Source organism: Cetorhinus maximus, chromosome X (assembly GCF_964194155.1).
Source record: "Cetorhinus maximus chromosome X, sCetMax3.hap1.1, whole genome shotgun sequence".
Taxonomy (NCBI): domain Eukaryota; kingdom Metazoa; phylum Chordata; class Chondrichthyes; order Lamniformes; family Cetorhinidae; genus Cetorhinus; species Cetorhinus maximus.
The window spans coordinates 14,755,073-14,769,566 of NC_135917.1; the positions used below are offsets into that span (position 1 = coordinate 14,755,073).

At 44.5% G+C, this 14,494-nt stretch overlaps 1 protein-coding gene across 1 annotated transcript in view; it reads left to right on the plus strand.

The window, feature by feature from the left end:
- Positions 1-14,494, plus strand: part of smarcc2 (SWI/SNF related BAF chromatin remodeling complex subunit C2) — a 145,374-nt gene that overhangs the window by 13,043 nt on the left and 117,837 nt on the right. Inside the window, exons 3-5 of the mRNA XM_078534530.1 lie at positions 5,859-5,940; positions 6,049-6,141; positions 7,578-7,647. Of these exons, the coding sequence (XP_078390656.1) occupies positions 5,859-5,940; positions 6,049-6,141; positions 7,578-7,647 (245 nt within the window). The remainder of the gene's footprint in view (positions 1-5,858; positions 5,941-6,048; positions 6,142-7,577; positions 7,648-14,494) is intronic.

Consider the following 14,494-nt stretch of genomic DNA (forward strand, 5'->3'; position numbering starts at 1 on the left):
CCCACCCCCCACCTTGTCCCTGACCACAGAGCGAATGAGAAATACCCAGCCTAAGGGGTGTGACTGCCTCCTGGAACAAAGTGTCGCAAGAATACAAGAAATAGAAACAGGAGTAGGACGCATGGCCCATTGAGCGTGCTCCGCCATTCAATATGATCATGGCTGATCTAGGGTTTCAACTCTACTTTCCTGCCCACTCCCCATATCCCATGATTCCCAGAGACACCAAAAATCTGTCTATTCTAGCCTTAAATGTCTTCAATGGTGGAGCATCCAGAACCTTCTGTGGTGGAGAATTCCAAAGATTCGCAACCCTTTGAGTGAAGCCAGTGTCCAGGTGACTTTGCCCCTGCATCTAATGTATCGCAGCATCCAAAGATTGGACTCCAACTCATCAGCTCTCGAGCTGCAGACACTTACTGCCGCTGTGATTTCTGTTATGGCAGGCCGGTGGTAAATGCCGAGCTGCCCAAATCCCAGAGGGAAACTTGAAACAACTGCCACAACTGTTTAGCAATTTGTACTTATTTCGAGATGCGTGCTTTGAATTCAGTAAAAAGGTGGCCACCAAGTCTTATAGGTTTCTTACAATACTAAATTAAACCTTTATTAATAGAAGAAATGATTTTAAGCACATACATAGATCTACAGATTACTACTAAGATAACTTCTACATCCCCTAATTAATCTAAACCCCAGTTACACCTCCGTTAAGGCAACAGTGAGACACATAGGTTTTAAGAGACCCAGGCAAAGTAACACACAATACCCTGAGCAGTCAAGTTCAAAGTGAGTTTTTCTCAGCTTCAGTTCCTTGTAGACAGCAGCTTGAGGCTTTTCACACTTGTTAGATCTTAGAGTTCCTACCCTTACACACAGCCTTCTCTCCTTTATTCATATTTTCCCCTTTGCATGCAAATTCCCGTTGTTTCGCTATGTCTTTGGACTTTTACCTCTCGAATAATAAAAATCCATCAAAGTACCAATTTTACCAGTAATCTTCGGGAAAAATAAACACACTGTTTCTTAACTTCTCCTGGCTAGGTGAAACATTTCACTCCCCTTCTTTTGCATTCAAGTTAGTCTGGTTTATTTAAAAATACAAATGTTCCCTTTACACCTTATATTCTAAAACTTCGCCCATGTTTACCTACTTAACATTTCAAACCGAGCTTATCCTCTGATACATCAAAGCCTTCAGACCAGCTGCCTTTAATTCAATTAAGTCACACACACACACACACACACACACGCACATATAGACCTCACTATTACTCTACTTTATAATAAATTCCAATAACATTATGAAAATTATTATATCTTCCTGACAGTTTCTGTGGATCGCACTGGTGACCACCAGAGCCCACGTGCTCCAGCTGCAACACACCACCTGCCCTGCCCCACGCGCTCCAGCTGCAACACACCACCTGCCCTGCCCCACGTGCTCCAGTTGCAACACACCACCTGCCCTGCCCCACGTGCTACAGCTGCAACACACCACCTGCCCTACTCTCTATTGTATTCTTCAACTGATTAGGATTTCAAGTTTAGAAATATCATTCAATGAGTATTTGTAGTGAAGTATTTTAACTAGCTAAACTATAACTTTAGTACAGTACTTATATCTCCATAGTACTCATTTAAACTACTGCCCCAGTTTAGAGAAAAAAGCAAAACCATAAAACTCACCAACCAATCACCTTCCTGCTTTCCTAATTAAAGCCTATGGACTTCAGCTCTCACGTCTTGCTGTCTCTCGCTCCCCCTCTCGGACCACTCCTTGGTCTGTAAAAGACCAGAACAGCATCTCTTCCCTCCCTGTGTCACATTCCCTCGTGTGCCACGTTCCCTCGTTCACCACATTCCCTCGTTCACCACGTTCCCTCGTTCACCACCTTCCCTCGTTCACCACCTTCCCTCGTTCACCACCTTCCCTCGTTCACCACCTTCCCTCCTTCACCACCTTCCCTCGTTCTCCAGGTTCCCTCGTTCACCACCTTCCCTCGTTCACCACCTTCCCTCGTTCACCACCTTCCCTCGTTCACCACGTTCCCTCGTTCACCACGTTCCCCCGTTCACCACGTTCCCTCGTTCACCACGTTCCCCCGTTCACCACCTTCCCTCGTTCACCACCTTCCCTCGTTCACCACATTCCCTCGTTCACCACCTTCCCCCGTTCACCACATTCCCTCGTTCACCACATTCCCAGAGTTAAGCACGTGCTGTGTCTAGTAGTACTCCATCGAGGTGAACTTCATCCTGCTTACTTTGTGCGTTCACAAAACCTCCTGTATTTATACTAACTGAAATTCCAGAGTCCTGAGTCAGGTCATGCTGGCTAGGGAACCAGTTCCAACTAGCTACCTAATTAACTAAATATGTAGCTGCCACTAGCAGGTAGTTTGTTTAGCAATGACTAAGACTGAATGAAACTACAATTTATCTTTAAAGTTAAGTTAAACGCTAAATGCAAACTTGACTAGATATTTGAAACACATCAACCCTTAAAATTCATTCACTCAACAAATTCCCCCGTAGTACACCAAAGCATTCTGTCTAGCAGCACTCCATCAAGCTGGACTTTGTGCTACTGTTGTGGAAGTAAAATGCAGACCATGGAGAGCTTTAAAGGAAGTCACGGCCAATAGAACTACTTCCAAGTAAGTTGGAGTTGCCCAATGATCATAGGCAGGCTTCTCTTAGGGAGAAAAGCCTGCCTATGATCATTGCAGACACTCTGTTGAATTAGGTGATCATGCATGGAGAAGCAATGAGAGCAGCAAAAGTGGCAAGTAACATTCGCGCCACACAAATGCCAGGTAATGAGCATCTCCAACAAGACAGAATCTAATCATCGCCCCTTGACATTCAATGGCATTACCACCGCTGAATCCCCCACCATCAACATCCTGGGGGTTACCATTGACCAGAAACTGAACTGGACTAGCCATGTAAATACTGTGGCTACAAGAGCAGGTCAGAGGCTGGGAATCCTGCAGCAAGTAACTCACCTCCTGACTCCCCAAAGCCTGTCCACCATCTACAAGGCACAAGTCAGGAATGTGATGGAATACTCCCCACTTGTCTGGATGTGTGCAGCTCCCACAACACTTGAGAAGCTCAACACCATCCAGGACAAAGCAGCCCCGCTTGTTGGCATCACATTCACAAACATTCACTCCCTCCACCACCAAAACACAGTGGCAGCAGTGTGTACCATCTACAAGATGAACTGCAGAAACTCACCAAGCCTCCTTAAACAGCACCCACGACCACTACCATCTAGAAGGATGAGGGCAGCAGACACATGGGAACACCACCACCTGGAAGTTCCCCTCCAAGCCACTCACCATCCTGATTTGGAAATATATCGCCGTTCCTTCACTGTCACTGGGACAAAATCCTGGAACTCCCTCCCTAACAGCACTGTGGGTGTACCTACACCACAGGGACTGCAGCGGTTCAAGAAGGCAGCTCACCACCACCTTCTCAAGGGCAATTAGGGATGGGCAATAAATGCTGGCCCAGCCAGCGACACCCACATCCCATGAGTTAATTAAAAAAATATGGTAAGTATACATTTGAGATTACTCATTAGATTACTGCAGTTGTGATTTGCTTTTTGGTTTTGCAAGTTAGGTACAGTATAATTTCAAAACTTCTATTTATTTTACACTTGGGTTTTAATCCTCTTTATGAAAAGTCAACTCATTTATATAGTTTTGTTTCCCTATTTTTTTCATTCCCTCACTGAAGGGGCTGATTCTTGCTGAGGTCTGGTGCCATGTGACTTGGCACTCCAGGATTTGAACCTGGGGACCTTCAGGCCTGCATTGGTATAGTAATACATTGCAGAGTGCCTTCACTCACTAGAATGGTTAGATATCTATAATCTATTAAAAAATCATGCGTGTTGGTGTATGTCCTGTCAATTTTTTACATTGTAACTTCCTATAGCCGCATTTATAATGGTACCATGGATGTGGACCTTCAGTTAAGTGGTGAAAGCTGGGGTTGCTCTCCCTACAGCAGAGAAAGTTAAGGGTAGATTTAATAGAGGTGTTCAAAAGCATGAAGGGTATTGATAAGGAGAAACTCTTTCTGATGGCAGAAGGCTCAGTAACGAGAGGACACAGATTGAAGGTAATTGTCAAAAGAACCAGAGGGTAGCAGATTTGTGGACCCAGCAAAATCTTAGATCTACAATTCTGCTGGTGGTTGAGGGATTGAAATATCAAAGCATAATTGCTGCTACCTACAACAAGCCCGAAGGTGTGTATGACTGAAGTTCTGCACAAGTAATCTCGCTTTGACGTTTTGAGATGGGTATCTCCGTGACTAGCCTGTTTCATGTGAAAATTAAGAGTTGAAAAAGTGTCTTCTGTTCCTGCCAGAGGTTTTTTGAGATTTTTAGAAGAAGGATGATGAATGTAATTGAAAGTGAGGCGTGTGTGGTTTTAGGTCAGGGTTTTGTGTTTTGAGAAAATTGAAAACGAGGAACATCCCTAACAGATATGGAACAGATTGCAGATGAACTTGGTAGCATTTCTTTTAGAATGTGCGGTGAGGTTATTAAATCCCAGCTCAGGGAACGAGAGGTAGAGAGACGATGTGGATCACTGTACTACCCACAAGATGTACTGATCACCTCTGAGATGCCTTTTGGTGTCTCCGCATGTTCTTTTTTTTTTTCACGTGTTTTTCCCCTGGTGAGTCTTGCAACACCATATTGTAGATCACAGTGAAGCAGCATTTCTATTGGCAAGACAAAAACAAAACATTGCAGATGCTGGAAATCTGAAATACAAACAGAAAATGCTGGAAGCACTCAGCAGTTGAGCAGCATCTGTGCAGAGAGTGAGTGAGTGACACTGGACTTTGATGCCTTTGTAAAGAGGGGTGACCAACTGCATTATTCACATTAAGCCAAGAGGCCATGATAAAGAGGGTACGTTTAGTTTCGTTATCGTATATAATGCATCATTACGATGGTATAATCATCGTAACAATAAAGGTTTTATATTTATTTCTACCAAAATTTATCTATTATAATTGTTCGTTACTTGAACGTTTATGGCCAGCCCCCCCCATACAATTTCCACACCCAGATGTGGTCCTCCAGCTGATAAGTTTGCCCATCCCTGGTGTAAAGGAAGCTTTACACTCTCCTGCTCCTTGGGCAGGTACGTTATCCTTAGTTTGTTGCTGACACTTGGCTTGCTGAAATGGAAAGTGTTCTATTCCCAGCATTAACATCTGTCACCTTAATGAGTGAAAGCATGTACGACAGGCTGCATTTTTTTTTAATCAGGCTTGTCATGTGTTTTTTAAGATATTTTTCCCCCGCTGTTTCTAATTGTTTTTTTGCCACGGTTTCCTCACATTCCAACAGCTGACTCATTCGTAGGAATCTCCCATAAGCATTAACCTGTAGTTTTCTGTAGCTGACCATTTCAAGCCTGCACCAGATTATACTGTATTGGCAGTGATGCCACAGTGTGTTAAATCACTGAATAGATTTCTGGGGAAGGAAGAAGCTGGAGCCAGTCTGCCTTCAAAATAGATTTATTCACAAAACTCAGTATAACGTAAGTGCAGGCTACTTTTTCCTTCCTCGCAGCCTCTCCCACCACAGATGGCAACTGGTTCTTATAGACTCTTTTAGAAAAACAAAATCAATAAATTAAACTGCTGGTTCTTACCTATGTGCCCTAGCCTTTTCCCCATTTGGCATCAGCTAGAGCATGCATTCAGTTGTCACAGCGTTTGCAACATTAACAGACAGATTTGTTCTCCAAACATACTCGTGGCATCCGTTGTTAGTTTGACTCAATTAAACTTTATCATTTTGTTTTTAGGCGGCGTTTTGATTTCCAGAACCCTTCCCGCATGGACCGCAATGTGGAAATGTTTATGACAATCGAAAAGACGCTTGTTCAGGTAAGCTGAATATCGCGTGAAGTCGGATTTATCTTCTGTATGAAGTGAACTGCACATGTATGGCTTGTCTCTCAAAATAATTTTGAAACAATGTTCTATTCTTTGCAGAACAACTGTTTGTCTCGACCCAACATCTACCTGAACTCAGATATTGAGCCCAAGTTGCTGAGTAAACTGAAAGACATCATTAAGAGGCACCAGGTAAGATTGTGTTTGTTTGGTGATACTTGTGTCGGAATTTGCCTGGTTGGAACCTTGCAGCACAAGTCTTCAAGCTCAGTATTTGCAGAAAAAACATTAGCTTTCCCGCTACTTCTATATTATAAAATAAACACCCATTACTAATTGCAACTGGGCACGTACATTCTTAGTATTTCAACAGTAAGTATTTTCTCGGATCATCTTGAACTCCTCTTCAACTATTTACAATGTGACCCCATTAGGTTTTGCTACTTTAGCTTACTTACTTGCCCTGCTACATTATTTAGTCCCATCACGCACTGCATCCTTTCTTGTTGGAAATGATACTGATTAGCCAAACAGAATAGATGCTTCTAAGGCCCCTCTCCCATTTGCCTTATCCCAGCCTATTTCAGTATAATTAAAGTCCTCCGCTATTATAAGTCTACTCCTATTGAAAACGTCTAGGTTGCCTCCAAATCTCACCATTGATCTCTTCCCCACTATTCAGCGGCCTGTGATGTATCCCCAATATGGTAACTGTAGTGATTGTAAGTGAAACCTTTTCATACCGTTTGGAGGATCATGTGACTGTACAGACAAATCAGCCCTAAGCATGGGTAATCTTAAAGGTGGAGCTTTTCTAGTCATGGACCTTGTTCAAGCAAGTAGCTTCACCTGTAAATAAAGTTTGCTGTTTCTAACAAGAAACCTGCCTCGTACGCCAAGTTTATTACAGTAACAAATCCTTTATTATTTCTCAGTCCAATCCAGACAGGCTTTCCATGAGCCTCAGGAATGTAGTATTGAAATTCATAGCATCTGAAAAAAAGAAAAGCATCAGAAAGTTGTAGGTTTATAAAATTGGGTGGAGGTTTTTTAAATTTGTCCTCACCTCATTTGGCAACACTAGCATTTACTGCCTGCTTGCAGTTGCCCTTAATTGGAGGTACCTCTGAACCACCACCAGGAAATTCCAGGATATTGAGTCAGCACTGATAAAGGAACAGCGATATCGGTGAGATATTTGTTTTATTTAAGGAATCTGGTGGAGATTGGAAAGGCTCCAATCTTGCTGGTGGCAGTAATGTTGTCAGAGTCATACCCTGGCAGTGAAAAGTCTAAGAGATGCATCAACCCATTAGTTCTCCAGGGTGAACCCCGTCCGATTTCTCTTTCCTTCTGGTGATAATGGGCCATGCTTTAGGTCAGCTCATCACCCTGACAATGGCATGCACAGGCCAAAATCCTGGGTGTAAACTTTTATCCTACCATTACATTGTGCTGCCTGTTGAAGCAGCAATGTGCTGTCTTTGCCTATATATATATATATATATATATATGGCCTTATTTCACTGGAGAGAGATTTTGCCCTCGCTGTGCCCAAGTGTTCTGTTTATTAAACCATGTCGGTATCTCTTTTTCTGTATGTTAATTATTTAAGTGCTTTTTAACAGGGTACTGTTACCGAGGACAAGTCAAATGCTTCGCATGTTGTTTACCCTATTCCCGGCAGTACTGAAGAAGGTGAGTTTTGTGGTTCTCCATTTTTTCCGTCCTACATATAGCCTCAGCTGGTCAGTCAAATGATTTTGCTTTGTGCTTGTAAGATGAATGACTGATTACATTTTAGCTTTTGGTTTTCAGCATCAGAGGATTTGTTGTTGGAGTTAGTTCTGAGTTGTGTTTTGTCCTGATCCAGTTGAATTTGGGTTTTCCAGTGATCTTGAAATGAAACCATTTCCAGGATGGTGAACATTTTCCCCCTGAAACACACACAGTATCCAGGGGGAAATTGTTTCACACCAGCGATAGTCCTAATGAGTAAGATTGCTGAGCGTTGTGTTTGCGAAAGGCGCAGAACTCTTGCTGTGACTGACTGTTCCCCTGTTCCTGATGCAGCCTTTTGTGCTTCTTCATTTCAAACAGACGCTATTGAAACGTTCTAATGATGTTGCAGTCCTGTGTGTGACACGTGGAGTCTGATAACTGGAGATTTTTCCAGCAGACTTACCTTTTCAAATATTTATTTGAAAAATTGAAAAGTGAGGTCTAAAGCTTATTGTGGCCAGCAGAGAGATACAGTGAAACCGTGTTATATTGTGACTGCATGGCTGTGATTTATCATTCTACTGAGTGAAACTGACAGTCCAGATGGCATTGAGAATTGCCATTAGAAACGTGTACATAATAGGGTGCAGTTGGATTACGCATAGCCCACTGTAAAACAGCAGAGTCGTGTGTTAACCCTCTACAAACGTTTTGAAATGTCTTACGAATTTAGTTCCATAAGTGATGATTTATCTGAAATGTAAATGTTTTATTGTCACAGTGATAACTTCTTCATATCACAAAAGTAGCTGACATGGCTCATTGTTTACCTCCCCTCCCCCACCCCGACACCCCAGCAACATAAGAAGTGCCATGCGCTTGCTCCCTTGATCTGCTGACCAGTTCTCTTCGCTGCTCCAGTCACCCTAATATTAGTTTGGAAAAGGCGTCAAAGTTCAACCGGTCACTCCAGTGCTGTGATCAGACCAAACCCTCGGGAAGCCAGGCAGTCTTAGGCTGAATTTTACATCTGTGGGTCATGAGTCCAAAATGAGCAGCAGGTTGGTGGCAGCACAGAATAGCAGATACATTTAATATTTAAATCTAATTCAAAAAAAGAATCTGTACAGTTAAAAGTTCTGTATCTAATGTCCCTAACTGTATCACACCTTAAATGTTTGCTACATTTGTATGGTTGGCTTGTATTACCCCTACCTAAATTAACATTACTGATACTTGAACCAATCAAAAAACAGTTCCTTTCACATAGGTTTGAAAATGTACCATCCAGAACCAACCAACCAAATACTTGGACCCCCTCCCTTTGCCCATCATGCTATTCTAGTTGGCCTTTGTTATATTCCTCACCCCCCCTCCTCTCAGTGTGCACCACTATCTAGAGTTGCCTACTCTGGCTTGCTGTGTTCCTGGAGGTTTTATAACAGGACCTCCAACCTCCCCCCACCTCCCCAACAGGCAATCAGATATCTCCAGTGACCAGTCAGATATCTCCAGTGACCAGTCAGATATCTCCAGTGACCAGTCACATATCTCCAGTGACTGAGTGTAAATGAATCACAAAAATAGAAAAATGTATATGTAAGGTACTCAGTAGACAATCGAGCAAATGGACAAAAGCAGTGGCAAATGTATTGATTCAGCCTAGCTCCGTGGTAGCACTGTCACTTAGAGTCAGTAGGTTGTGGATTCAAGCCCCACTCCAGGACTTGAGCTCAAAATCTAGGCTGACATGTCAGTACTGAGGTGAGGGTGCACTGTCGGTGGTGCTGTCTTTTGAACGAGACGCTAAACAACGACCCTGTCTGCCTGTACAGGTGGATATTTAGGATCCCATGGTACTACTGGAGGAAGAGCAGAGTGTTCTCAACATGCCTTGACCAATGTTTCTCCCTCAACCAACACCACCAAAAGCAATTAAGTGGCCGTTCTTTCTTTTGCTGCTTGGGACATTCCTTTGCGCAAACTGGCTGCCCTGTTTGCCCACATTACAATAGTGCCTGCATTTCAAACAGAATACGTTGGCGATGAAGCAATTTGGGATATCCTGAGGGCCTAATAAAACATAGTATAAATGGGTTATGTGGGAGGTTCAGGATGCTTCATGCACATACGAGAAACGTCTGGCCGCTTTTGCTCAAGGTTCCTGTGCATGATCAGTTGGCGATACTGTCACATTTTGCAGGCAGGAAAGTTCCTTAAGTTTACATTCTAGAGGGTGCTCACGTACAAGACAGAGTTAGTAAGGAAGGGAAGTGGGTTACCATGCACTGGGGTAGGAAAGAGGGAACAGTGCTAGTGTACACATCACAGAGTGCGGAGTTGACATTTAAATATATTCAATAACAATTGCAAAAGCGCAGAATTGGACAATTGTCAGAAAAACCTTCACACAGTGGAACAAGTGCTTGCCAAAAGGGGTGGAATGGAGTGTACAAACAGAGTAATAGGAGATTCCACAGTCAATGGATTAGATAGGTGTTTTTGTAGTTGCTGTGGAGAGTATGGTAGTGTAGTGGTTATGGCACTAAACAAACAACCCAAAGGTGGTGAGTTCAAATCCCCCTATGGCAAGTTCTAAAATTCAACTTATTAAATCTGGTTAAAAACAAAAAACTGCGGAGAATGGAAATCCAAAACAAAAATAGAAATACCTGGAAAAACTCAGCAGGTCTGGCAGCATCGGCGGAGAAGAGCAAAGTTGACGTTTCGAGTCCATGAGGACTCGAAACGTCAACTTTGCTCTTCTCCGCCGATGCTGCCAGACCTGCTGAGTTTTTCCAGGTATTTCTGTTTTCATTCAATCTGGTGATTTGTGGTTGACACCAGAAAGAATGACCATGCAAACTGCAGAATTATTGTAAAAACCCAACTGGTTGACTAACATTCCTGGAAGAGAATCTGCCACCCTGACCTGATCAGGTCTGCCTGCGATTCTTGTCGAGAAGGTGTCAGCTGTGGCTCTTTGAGTAGCATTGTTGTGCCTGAGTCAGAGGATTGTGGGTTCAAGTCCCACACCAGGATTAAATACTCAGTGCAGTACTGAGGGCTGTGCTGCAGTGTCTTTGATGAGACACTGAGCTGAAACCCTGTCTGCCCCCTCAGGTAGATGTAAGAGACCCCGCAGCGCTGTTTCGAAGAACAGGGGAGTTCTTCCTGGTATCTTGGCCAATATTTATCTCTCAATCAACCTCACAAAAAACAGATTATCTGGTCATTATCTCGTTGCTGTTTGCTGGGTGTAAATTGGCTGCCACATTTAATTGGCCGTAAGATGCTTTGGAAGGACCCGTGGTCATGAAAATTTATATGTTTTAGAATATAACTTTTAGTTTTAGGGATTAAAGTTTTAACTGTAGATAAATGGGGCATCTGGTTAATAAATTGGTGGGCATCTCAAGTGAATGCACTTTCAACAAGCTTGGATTGAATTACAATTAAAAACCAACCTTTGTTTATCCTGCAAGGTCAGAGGTCGAAGTGAAAAAGTCAAAAAAATGAATGACCCATCACTGGGCTTGTAATGGAGCCAGAAGGTCTACACTTACTTCAACAAAGGGTTAAAATTATCTATGTAGTTCTCAGATCAAGAGAAGGTAAAACCAGGTTGTAAAGAAGAAAGTTCCTTCATTCAGTTCTGGAAGAAGAGGTTGTGAAGCTCCATTAGCAATATAAATTATTCATGAGTTACAACATCAAAGACTTGTGTTGAAGGTAAACCTATTCGTTTACGTTTCTGTTTGAGACCATCCCAAAGCATGCCACATTGTCATAAAGACGGGCTGTGGGGGTGGACGGTTCTTTTGTTTAATTTATCTGTGTGTTTGCTGACAGAAGCACGCAGTTCAGTTTGGGACACAGACAGGCAATTGCAGCTTTCCTGTGGTGTAGACTGCATCTCACAGGATTGAGAATTCCCACAGGAGATGATAGTCAGTTTTGTCTGTCCTTTTAGCAGAGAAAATACTAACTTCGTCATTCGCCACATGGAGTGCGGGTGGGGCTCAATCTCAGTTTGGATTTTGTGAGGAAGAAGCAGCTGGAAGATTTGCTCTAGCTTGCAGCTAGTAAAAGACATCTACAGTGGTCCTCACAGAGCCTTGTGGCAGAAAGCAGTCAGCAAGAGTTATCTTGGAAAGCTGTGGGAAGGCAGTTGGGTATCTGCTGGCAATTGGAACAAGGAGCTGAGGCATCCACAGTCGTGAGGTCTGTACAGAAAAGGTGGAGAGTCACTTAACCAAAAAAGCTAATGGAAGGACCCACATAGAATCTTACCTCAGAGGATAGCTGAAACACTAAGGAGAGTTAAAGTGAATTCTGGAGAGCTGTGGCATACTTTTGGGTTGGTCACCTGGGAAATGAATGCACCTTCAAGATTGTTGTAATATGTAAAGGAATTCTTGGGGGAAGTAAAAAGTAAAACTGATTTCATAATATACATAGGAATGTATTTTCCAGTTGTCCGTAGTCATCCCCACCCCGCGGTGGGTTTAATGATGGGCAGGGGCGACAATGTGGTGGGAGCTGAAAAGTCAGTTTCCTGCCAGCGTAAAATGACGGTGGCTCAGTAATGCCAACATTGACTATCTTGGCCATCCTGAAAGACATAGCTGCCAGATTGGGTGTGGTGTCAACTGGTGAAGGCACCAATATGAGGAAGTAAACCTACTTGACCTAACCATCGCTAACGTGTCCACCCACAATTACATTAATATTCTTTATGAAGGCAAAGTCTCACCTCCACTGTGAGGACATCATTGTGGATTGGCACTACGACTGTGCTAGATGACTGAGGAAATATCTAGCAGACAAACCTGGGCATTCTGGCGTCCTTGAGGTATTGTGGGCTGCCAGCATTATAATTGTCTCCCAGCACAATCAAGGCCCAGCACATCCTGGCACTCCATATCAACCGTTCAGTGGGATTGTTGAAGGGTGCACCAGGAACAAAATCAGCCAGGTCTTAGGATGAGATATCAACAGGATGTAGATAGAGCTAAGTGGTCCCACTGGAGTGGCATGCCACATCTACTCACAACTCGGGGACAATCTGGCACAAACAGGGAGTCAGAAGCTCTGAACATTCTCATCCTGGACTTTGGCAGAGTTGAACATGTAACTGCACAAGACAGGGCTGCAATGCTCGCAAATGAATGATCTATCTTGGCCTCTCTCCGAGGTGTCCTTCATCATAGATGTTGGTGTCCAGCCAATTTGTCTCACTCTACATAACACTAAGAAGCAGCTAACTGCACTTGACACAGCGAAGGCCATGGGTCCTAAGAAGATCCTAACTGTAGGCTAAAGATCTGTGCACTAGAGTTAGCAGGAGCTACGTTTGTAACTGAGACTGTGCAGCCGGTGGGTGAAATATGTCACCAGGGCACACCATCGAGGAGGAGGCTCAATGTTCAGGTATCTCTGCAGGGTCTGAAGGCAGGAAGTCACTGCCTGGGTGTGAAGGCACACCAGCGCCTAACTGCCCACCCTAGGTGGGAGACTTGGCACTGTGGCAGAGACCCAGTGCGCCCTTTTGTCCCAGAAGAAATCAACTAGATTCTTCAGTATCTTGGTGACAAACTCAGGGATGGATCAATGTGACCAACTGGTGCCACAGCATAGCAGCCACCAATTGGTTTATGTCCTGTAGGACAGCATTCGGAGCAGTCCTGTCCAGATCCTTAGACGAGTGGTGACCTTGGCTTCCAGCTCTTACCAGTTTGCTGGCCAGAGTTCCTCGGCAGACCTAAGATAGACTCCCAGATAGAGGAGGTGGGCAGTGCTCCAGCCAAAAGGCCTGAGCTCCTCCGACGAGGAGTCCAGCCACCACTGACCCACCAGGAGTTCAGAACATTTCTCCTAATTGATCCTGGTGGAGGACATGGTGAAGTAGACATACTGACAGTCGCGCAACCTACACACTTCAACAGGATCTGTGACCATGAGGAGAAAGTCATTGGCATAAGGCAAGGGGACGACCCCTACACCCAGCCCACAGAGAGCAAGTCCCAACAACGTCCTCCATAAGAGGCACAGGAAAGGCCCCATGCAAATGGCACATAACTGGCCAGGCATGGGGCACACCTTACGCACTCCCCTCCCAAAGTGAAGGGGTGTTGTCAAGGACCTGTTAACCTTAATCAGACACTCTGCGGCAACGTACAGCAGTCAGAACCGGTCAGTGAAATCATCCTGAACCTCGCAGAATCCTGAATAAGCCCTCGTGATCCTTCCTGTCAAAAACCTTTTCCTGATCCAGGGAGAGGAAGGTGATTGACAGACCAGCCCTCTAGGAATGGTGAACCAAGTCCCAAATGAAATGGACGTTATGGTGAATGGTTCAGCTGGGACTGTGTAGAACTGGCCAGGGTGGCTTCTGTGGTCCAGCATAGTGCCAAGGTGAGAAGATAAGGCCCTGGTAAAGACCTTGAAGTCCATGCTGAGGAGGGAGACTGGGCACCAGTTCTTAAGCAGGCGGAGATTGCCCCTCTTGGGCAGCAGGACAGTGACAGCCCTGCACCAGGAGAGGGGCAGCTCCCTGGTCGCCAGACTTTCCCCCATGACCTGTGTGTAGTCGCCCCCTGAGTAGCTCTATGTTCAGCCCCAGGGACTTGCCCCTCAAGAGCCGGTTGAGGGCACTGGCCAGCTCCACCTGGCTAAAGGGAGCATCGAGCTGCTCGGCACCCTCCGGGCTGACCTTTGGCAGGGCCTTCCAGAAACTTCTGCGAGCATCCTCACTGAACGGATCAGGAGTGAACAGAGGGCACTGAAATAGGCTTGGGCCTGAGCCCTGAGGCTCTCCAGA